Source organism: Pleuronectes platessa, chromosome 20 (genome assembly GCF_947347685.1).
Source record: "Pleuronectes platessa chromosome 20, fPlePla1.1, whole genome shotgun sequence".
Lineage (NCBI taxonomy): Eukaryota > Metazoa > Chordata > Actinopteri > Pleuronectiformes > Pleuronectidae > Pleuronectes > Pleuronectes platessa.
In genome coordinates this window covers 19,456,530-19,466,274 of record NC_070645.1, presented here as the reverse complement: position 1 = coordinate 19,466,274, position 9,745 = coordinate 19,456,530, and the positions used below count along the sequence as shown (strand labels likewise).

General features: G+C 47.4%; 1 protein-coding gene and 1 pseudogene across 1 annotated transcript in view; one reads left to right on the top strand and one right to left on the bottom strand.

Moving 5' to 3' along the window:
* LOC128425680 (cadherin-6-like) overlaps positions 1-633 on the bottom strand; it is a 9,361-nt pseudogene extending 8,728 nt beyond the window's left edge.
* The window catches only part of drosha (drosha ribonuclease III), a 101,859-nt gene extending 92,375 nt beyond the window's left edge, over positions 1-9,484 (top strand). Inside the window, exon 32 of the mRNA XM_053412418.1 lies at positions 9,333-9,484. Coding sequence (XP_053268393.1) covers positions 9,333-9,463 — 131 coding nt within the window. The 3' untranslated portion in view covers positions 9,464-9,484. The remainder of the gene's footprint in view (positions 1-9,332) is intronic.
* Positions 9,485-9,745: the final 261 nt, after the last annotated feature.

The following is a 9,745-nucleotide window of genomic DNA, read 5'->3' as shown; positions in this document are numbered from 1 at the left end:
GAACATCTAATCAGTCGCCTCTCTCTCTCTGTCTCTCTCGTCCACGTATTCATTTGAATGTCAGCTTCCTCCTCCTCCTGTTTATTATTTTTATCCATCAGCCTGACGCAGGGAGAGATTTGACTCAACACAACTCTGACACCACAATCAACACTTCCCTCAAACTCGGCCTCACACGAGGACGTGAACGAGAAACACACATGGAAAAATTAAATACAGATCCACTCATGCACAAGTATAACCACGGATGAATTTGATGCCACTGCCCGTTCGTTGAAAATTCAGAGTAGCAGCCGATCTCCCCGTGAGCTGACCCGACCCCCTGCTGGTCGATAAGACAGAACCATGCAGCAGCTGCTGGTGTCAGGTCCGTGAGGCCGTCTTAAGGGTCCGTCTGAATTTGTTTACAACACCGGTGAGACAAGAGTGTGACTTACCCGGAGAGAGAGAGAGAGAGAGAGTAAATTACTAGGGCAGGGAAGGATGGAGAGAGGAGCTAATGCCCCACGTCCTCCTGCTAAAGCTTCCCTGGTGGACGTGTCTGCCTGATGACAGATCCACACCTCGACCCCAGCACCATCCCTCTGCTGTACATATGGTCTGTGTATAGGACTCACCAGGGAGCAGACACATTGTGCAGAGAGCGGCCTGAGTCAGTCAGTAGCTGCCCCCCCCTACAGACCCTACAGACCCTACTCACTTCCATCTGTGTGCAGCCTTCCACTTGATAAACCCCCAGCACCTCACAGATTCTCTTCTCCTGCTCCTCCCGTCTCGTTTTGTGTTATTGTAGCAGCACCATGATTCTAAGTGACACCTTCCTCCCTGTTGAGATTTGGCGCGAGCGCGGCGCACCGGAGTCTTGTTTGCTCCCGAACACGCGACGTGCCACTTCATTTGTAAGTGAGAATAGGAGCTGAATTATTGATCAAGTGTCATAAGTGACCACGAGGCATTAAAAATTGACTTGCGACTCCTGAATAAGTAAATTGTCCGTGAATAATTTAGGTGACTCGCAGCTCGGGCCTGAGATGTTTATGCTAATGTTAACATTTTCAAACATCTCACAAGTTTTGTCATCTGTCGTGTACGTGTGCGTCCCAGCAGAACCCCCCCCCCCCCCCTCCCCCCCACAACATCTCTTTAAATGAACTACATCTATAAATTAAACGAGTCTTATTCTCTCATCTTAGATTTTCCTGATCCCCCCTCAGCTGTTTTCTGTGTTTACCCTTCTAGCACCAAAAACTCGTGGGTCCCTCAAAGACGAGTCATTCTTCTATTTCTATCCCCCCCCCTCCCCCCCAACATGTCATATTCTTATTCTTTTTGTAAACCACACACAGATCTTTGTATCTGACGCTGACGGGTGTGGGGAGCAGGGGGGGGGGGGCTTTAAAAAGTTGTTTATACTGCGTGTCCCTCAGATTGCTTTGTGCGCTCTGAAAGCACACCAGTGAATCAAAGCGCTATTTCCCCCCCCCCCCCCCCCCCCCCCGCCTCAACCTGCTGCCCGAGATGAATTATATTTGTTCTGATTGAAAACCTTTTTTACTTTTTTCGCCCCTTCTTTCTTTTTTTAATGTTATTTCTCTGAAGAACAATGTCCCTGAGTGTCCTTTGCGTCTTCTCTCTGGGGTGTTATTGCTGTGTCTCAACCCCCCCCCCCCCTCTGTCTCACTATATGTTTTTGTGTTTTTGAATTTCTCAGGACCCTGCAGACAGTCGGGCCCTCGCACGCCCGCACCTACACCGTCGCTGTGTATTTCAAAGGAGAGCGAATCGGCTGTGGCAAAGGCCCAAGGTGAGTGAGACCAGTGCGATATAACAAGACCCAACAGGACCAGGCGCTCTCCCCCCCCCTCCCAGTGCACCGCTAATGGGCTCGAGAATAATGGCTGCGCTTTATTGATGGTGTTTATTATAGCAATTAAGCTCCTGTTGGCCTATTCTATCGGGAGAGACATTATGCAGAATGAAGATGAATCGATTCATTATTGATTTGACGTAAATTGTGTTATGGAAACATCACTTTGTGCCGAGGGAGAGTCTGTGGTGAGGCGACACTGCATCTGGGGGATGTGTTAGGGTCTACCTGGGATTGTGTACTCACCGCAGGACAGGTGTGTGTGTGGTTGTGTGTGTTAAACCTTTGGTTGTGCTCACAAACACACACTCTCGCTTTTGTTGAGCGAAGAAAGTGAATCTCCGCACCAAGGCCTTTTCAGGGCTGGGGGGGGGGGGGGGGGGAGGGGGGGGTTGATGATAAAGCTGCAGCTGAGCCTTCGAGAAAGGAAACGTAAATCCATCAAACATTCCCCCCCCCCCCCACACACTTGAAAGCGCTCCCTCTCGCTCTAAGCTAGCGATAACTTTGTCCCTTCCATAGGATCTTTGACAGCTTACTGTTTCTGTATTTACATGACTTAAGCTCCCATCCACCTCCAGTGTGGGCTCTGATCACATGGTGTATAGACGCAGGGACCGGGAGTAAACAGTGCCCGGCCAATAGGCTTACCTTTTAGAAAATGTGTGCACGGCTGCTACCTGTTATTGTTCAGCAGAGGGGCTCTTATAAAAACACAAATAAAAAGCACTTTTGATAATCCGCTCAATATTAGGCCTGTTTTTATATTTGACAGAATTTCAGAAAAGGGACATTTTGAATATGCTAAACACCCTTTTTCTCTCTCTCTCTCTCTCCTCCCCCCCCCCCGCTCTCTCTCTCCTTTTAAAAACATTTCTAATCTAGCATCCAACAGGCGGGAAATGGGAGCTGCGATGGATGCACTCGAGAAATGTGAGTTGTTTGGCAACACAAGCTTCTCCTCTCCAACACACACACACACACACTTCCACATTTTAAGCCTTTCACACTCTCTGCCTCAGTGTTGAATATTAGCCTTGGCTGTACAGTAGTCAGTAAGATGGCTGGCGGAGCGCGGTGGCCTGACCAGGCGGTTGGCGGCAGCAGACAGGACATTAGGCCTGTTTGAAGTGCGAGCCCAGAGCACAGGCACGGGGCCGAGCCAGGGCTGGAGAACCAGTACAAACCAGCATGAGGCGAGCGAAGCCTCCTCCAACGCGTGTCCATCAATCCCCCCCGAGGGAGCGCGGGAAGTTTATGTCGAGGGCCCGCGCAAAAGTTTGTGTTATTTTGGGTTCTCGTTGTGTTTTCGAGCGACGCTCTCTCGCGCTCTTCAGATTTGAAGTAGAGCGGCGGACGCCTCTTTCCTCGGCTGTTTTTCATCTTGTCATCAACCAGCACTTAAGGAAAATAGATCGGGATTTTTTTTCGGCATTTACTCGGCATTCACTGCCAAGTAAAAACACAATTACACAGCTCTCAGAAACACACAAAACCATTTCCATCATCCCCCCCCCCCCGCCTCTTAGACCCGATGCATATGTAAGTGGACTCATGATATCACACATCACGTGGAGTGTGTTGAGAGAGCGCCACGTGTTCCAGGCTTGTGTTTGAACCCCGACTCCACTGCCGTCCCTGTGACCGGCACATTAATCACATGTAAGGTTTGGTTTTCATTCCTCGACTAATTAGTGTGAAGCGAACACACAAATGGTTTTGTTGGACCGGACCTGTGGAGCGCTGCGAGGGCACAAAGGTCAAACCTCTGATTCCATTTGGCTCCTGAACGAGGCCTCGAGCCGCACGTGATTGATTCTGTTTGTTCACCGGAGCTTTGCTTTTTATGAAACATTAGCGTTTGGGGGGGTTGTTACTATTTAAAATGTTGATCTCCTCTTCCTCCTGCTCCCGACTCCCCCCTCACCTCCCCTCCCTCGCTCCTTATCAGGGGGCGTAGTTCAGTGCACACTCTCCCTCTCCTGCACCTTCCCCCCCCCCCCTTCCCCCTCCTCCCTTAATTCCTCCCACTTCCTCTCCCCGGTGTACGCCCCTGTCACCATGATTGATAGATGCTCATTGCTGGTAAATGAACATTTCCCCCCTCATAAATTGTGGTTTCATGTGACTAGATTAGCAATTCCTTTTTCCGAAAAGGTCAGTTAATTTAAAAATCATCTCCCCAAGTCTTCCTCCCTTTGGTGCAAACCACTTCCAGCTGGAGGGCTTTGTTTGACTTTGTGTTGTCACTTGATTTAAACCCCCCCCCCCCCGGCGCGATGTACTCTTCTCTCTCACCCTGTGCTCCAGAGAACCCGAGGTGAGTCCGTTATATTAATCAAATTAATTAACTGGCTGGAAAGAGAGAAGAGAAGGACGCCTCGGTGCGACAGAGATTAAAAACACTTTAAAGATAGACTAAGGACAAAATGTTGATTAAATGATCGACAACAATTTGATAACGGATAAATCAAAGAAGTCGTTTATTAGTGTTGGGGGGGGGGGGGGGGGAGAAAGTGTCACTGTTCTATTTTAATTGGAAGTTGAAGTTCATTTTGTTTTGGGCGATTACACAAAAACAATTTTACAAACCTTGGCTTGATTCTCTGTGAACTGTCTCAAGGTGGATGGACGGTAATAAGGAAACAGATTTCACCGTCTGTCCGTCCTCTCGTAGATTATTGGACAGTGATGAAAATAGCATCACAGCAGCAAAAAATGATCCTGGAGACTCATCAGTTAATAACCTTTATTAATAAGTACTAATCAATACTTCAAATTCACGTGTTGTTGCCTCAATGTGGCTGAAAGATCCAGAGGTCATGTTCTGAATGAAGTGCAGCCTTTTTCAGAATTCACTTGTCAGGCCTGGATTAATGATTTCGGCGCGGGACGTCTCCTCAGAACATTTTAAATCCGGTTCCTCGCTGTTGCAGCATCGTCTCGCTGGAGACAAACCAGTGAAGGTCAGTGGACGGGGTTCAAACACGTCTTTGAAGTACGAGTGCCCCCCCCGACCGAACGCTCATATAACCAGACTCTGCTGCTGCTTTGTCTCTCCTGTGATTGTCGAGGGCCTCGCTCCATTTGTTCACAGACGGATCAAGGACATCAGCCCCGGTGTCATGTAACTCCTCATTGATTGTGTTGTTGGCCCTCACTGCAGCGTCGGCTACACAATCCCTCGTCCTGTACGACAACCCTTAACTTGTGTTACTGTTGAATCCAGAAACACCTCAGCTGTCAGGATTCATCTCCATGTTTTATTTAAGGCCTCCTGGAGCATCAGAAGCACTTTGAGCAGAACTTTGAGCTTCTCCTGGTCGACAGAACCGGCGGCTCCAGCCGTGAGAGACATGGCTGTGTTCAGTCAGACAGCTCACAGCTCATTAAAGAGGCCGGGGCCCGGTGTGTGGTGTGTGCTGTCTGGTAGCCGATCCGCTGGTGGCTCGGGCTTATCCTCGTTTCATTATTTGATGGCCCACGTTTTCTGACAGTCTCCTGCCTGTATCTGTCAAGGCAGAATGAAATGTTAACCAAGACCCAGACTGGGAGAAACATGAGTGCAAACAAATGGAGCTGAGAGCAGCCGGGTCGGGGAACGGGGTCGACGGAAGGAGGGAGAGTTCCTCGGGCCCTCGGGCTCCGAGCACCACGCGCCGCTAGGTCTGAGGCGACATCAAATATACATGGAAACGGCTTAAACCATTTATCATTCATCCTCACAGATAGGACGCTCTCTGTTCAAAGTCAACAGTCGCTTTCTGAGTCTCCCTCCCCTTCCTCTCCAGCTTCCTCGCAGCTGCTTGTTTCTCAAACAATGCAATATCTGTTGAATGAGAGAAGGAGCCTCCATCTAGAGCTGGAAGGGAGATACACACATTCCTTCCTCAGCTTCCTCTAAACCCCTTAATCTCAGGATGAAAGCAGTGGATGGATGGAGGCAGAGTAAAGTACAGTATGCAGGATCTCTATTCACTGGCTTGAGTCTTGTGTTTGCCCTTTGGCACGGCGGGGGGGGGAAATCCCTTCATCAGCTCCGCTATACAGGCGCTCTATCGGCTTGTTGACTGATGGACTCAGCCGCTCTATGGTGGAGGCGTGTCACAGCCTGAGCTCCGGCTGAGTGGGTGAAGGCCCAGGTGAGATAGCCGGGCTTCTTCTCATGCACCTTCCCCGTCAACTTTCTCTCTGTGCTGACAACAGAAGCCCCAAAGAGCCAAACCTGCTAATGTCCGTCCGTCCTCGAGGGACACGTCTGCTCTGTGGATAGAGCAGCCGAGTCCAGCTGAGTGCGTTAAGCCTCCGACAGGGATCAGCATGCAGAGCGCCATCTTCTCCAGGAGGACATTTCTCACTGCATCATTTCGATTGTCCAACACAAACTAACACAAAAAGCCTTGTGTGTTCTTTACCAACCTCGTTCTCTGACGCCTGCTTTTGTGCCGCATGCTAAACAATGTAAATGACCAAACACTTTTTTTTATTTTTTTTATTTCCTGTTGAGTGGGTTATTCTCAAGTCATCTCCCCGGGGGAAAATGCCGGTGATTTCCATATTTTAACTGCAATATGTAGTTTTCTCTCCGAGGCTCAGCGAGTGTTGCTTACTCACTGAAAGCATATTGAAATTGATTGTGTTTTTCCTCTGTGTGTCCATACTTGTGTGTGTGTGAGTCTCAAATTTACCTCTAAAGGATTTTTCTCTTTTTTTAACCATTTGATCCGTCTCCTCTTTTAATAGGATATAACCGTTATCTTGCACTTTTTCCTCTCAGCTGCCATAATGACGAATTATTGCGTCGAAGGAGGAAGAAAACCTTCTCTTCTTCTTCTTTTCACGAGTCAAACCCACATTTGAATTTTTTAATCCAGTGTTTCATTCCTGAGTTCTGATTACAGGAGGTGGTCGCACATAAACAAACCACTTTGCAGCTTTTAGATATTTACGAACAATTCCCGCCGACAATCAGTTGAGAAAATACGTTCGACTTGATTTACAAGAAGCAGAAAAACGTTTTTAAATAATGCATCTGTCTGATTGTGTTGCTCCTGTGGTCCTGTGGACAGCAGCAGGTTCCAGTAAACCCAGTATCTTCACCAGGTCGTTGAATCATCGCCTCAAACCCAAAGCGTCACGTTATCAGTGTCTGGACAATAGTAATAATTAAATTCTCTCCATCTATCGGAGGATAAGATCCAGTATCTGCCCCACGATGCAGCAGCAGGCCCTGAGTATTTAGACAGGGATCATCTTTTTCTTCTTCTGTTGTTTACTGTTGTGTTAGCTCCGCACTGCAGCACCTTTGATTTGGAATGAAACGGGGTGTGAGGTTAAAGTGCCGGAGCTCAGCAGCGTGAGAAGTCGACAACCTCTGTGCACGCGGCTGGGACCATGTTTTTATAACCCTGTGAAGTGTCTGCTGATCTCTGTGTGGTTTCTCTGCAAATATTTACAATCTAATATTAAGGGAATATTATGAGGAATATTTATAAAAACGTCTATAATCCCTCCACTGACAAAATCAAGCTGAAAATCAGTGTTTTCCTCTTATTTCAATCTCAACATGCTGAAGCACAGAGTCACTATACAAGTGACTCCTCCAAAGTGTTTACCTGTGAATCTTTATCAGATGATAACTGATTCATTCAGATCCTGGAGGATTCTGCACCGTGAGCTGACTTTAGAACTTCTGCTGCACAAGGTGCTGAACGAGAGATTTCATGATCGTGGTCAGCGACCGGAAAAAACTGCACCGTCAGATTTGTGTCTCGGTGAGTTGACACACAAACCATTGAGCAGCCGTCATGCGTGCTGTTTTAAATTGAAGTGTGCAGCGGCAGGACCCGGTAACGTTAACACTTAATGGAAAATTACCAAAGCTATGAATATCAAGAACATTACAGCGTGTGTTTCTCCTGACGAGTCGCTCGGCTGGAAACCGGAGCCGGGATCCAGAGGCTCCCCGGGGATTTGATCTCTCCGGTTTGTTTTAACTAGAAGTGAAAGAATCAGTGGATTAGAAAAATGCTCAGCAGCTGTTCTCACCGTCACTGAAATGTTCTGGTGCCAAAAATGCAAAAAAACTAGTTTGGGAAATTGGTCTTTTCATCTTTTTCTGTATAATATGATTTAAAATACATGTCTTGTGGTTTGGGAATATTTGGATGAAACAAAAAAGATGTTAGAAAACCTTTGATGGACAAGTTTACATTTTTTTTACACTTCACTGAACAAATGATTATTAGAGCAACTTTAACGATAAAGTGATAATGGAAACTAAATGATAGGTTGATTTTGTATAAATTAAGACTATAATTTACAGATTATTTAATCTTTACAAATCTGAAAACATGTTTAAAATGATCAGAAAAAAGACATGGAATTGACTCTGCCTGCAGTACCTCCAGTGACCACTAAGTGTTAGCATCAGAAAAAAATCCTACTGGGTTCCATTGGGAAATATCTTATTTCTCCATTGCTTTACCCAAAAAGCACAAACCATAAGTTCCTGTGTTTCCATAACTGGTCCAAAATGAAATGGTTTCATTTTTGGGTCCCGTCCCACTCCTCCACATAATCTCATGGAAACGGCTTCAGACGGACAGATGTCTTTTTTTCAGTCTCTAGTTGTCTTCTGAAGTTTTTCCTCCTTCGTTGACTGAGTTCTTAACTTTTTGTTCCGATACAGTTATTATGGTTTCCTCTTCCTCTCCTCGTTTCCACTCAGCCTCGGTATTTGCCAGAAATCGGAGTCGTGTCCCAGTAGCCAAGATGGCAGCGAGTGAAGAAGCCAAACTGGGGCTTTAAAAACTTCCATTCAGAAACCAACATGTAGCCAATGGTACAGTCGAGTTTCTCCCAGTTCACTGAGCCAAGCTGTGGGATCTGTCTGCTGTAAGGGAGACGTGGTTATTCAGCAGGTTTATTGGAGTTTTTTCAAACACGAGACAATTAAACACGTTGTAAAGATCGTCTGTTGTTCAGCTGCGGCAGAAAAACCAGTTCCTCTGTTGTTCTGTCTCATTCACTCGCGTCCTGTTAACTGGGATCTGCTGGTTTCTCTCCTCGGCTGTCACCGTCTTATTAGAGAACTCATTTAGAAACGTTCCTCTGGTACCAGATCTCCCAGCCGTCGAGCTGAAACCAAACCAGGCCCGTCTAATTCCTCGCTGCTCCATCGTGATTAGGGAAATAACAGCGGGGGGGCAATAACAGCGGGGGGGCAATTTAACCGAAGTTGTGGTTTCAGCCTTTTTCACTCATTTCACCAAAGTGACAGCGAGAGACACTCGATATGAAAACTATGGTCGGGAGCGATTTGAGCCGTGAACTGTGTTGTCCTGTCCCGGTTGGAAACTGACCTTGTCTCTTCACCCCCCCCCCTCTCTCTCTTTATCTGTTCTCCTTGGTCGACTTCTCTCTGTTTCCCGCTCTGCCTCTTCTTTCCCCCCCCCCCGACCAGATAACTTCCCACAGATGGCTCATCAGAAGCGCTTCATCGAGCGGAAATACCGGCAGGAGCTGAAGGAGATGAGACGCGAGCGCGAGCGGCAGGAGCTGGAGACCGACGAGGTGGAGGAGTGCAGGAAGTGACAGCACCTTTTCTTATGGGGGGGGGGGTGTTGGTGCCATCAGTACCTGCGTCCAGAACAAAGAACCCTATCGGCTCGTGTGGCGCCCGTCCAGGAGCGAGCTGGCAAAGCGGAGGAGCCACGGGTTTAATGTTGGAGCACCTTAGAAAAACCCCTTCAGCCGGTAACCCCCTTCACACCAGAAGCATAAATTGTGTTAATATAAGTTGTTAACTTGATTTATTTGTGTTACCAGTTCAAGAAGTGAGCATTGATCTGAGGCTTCAGTCAGAAATTTGAATGT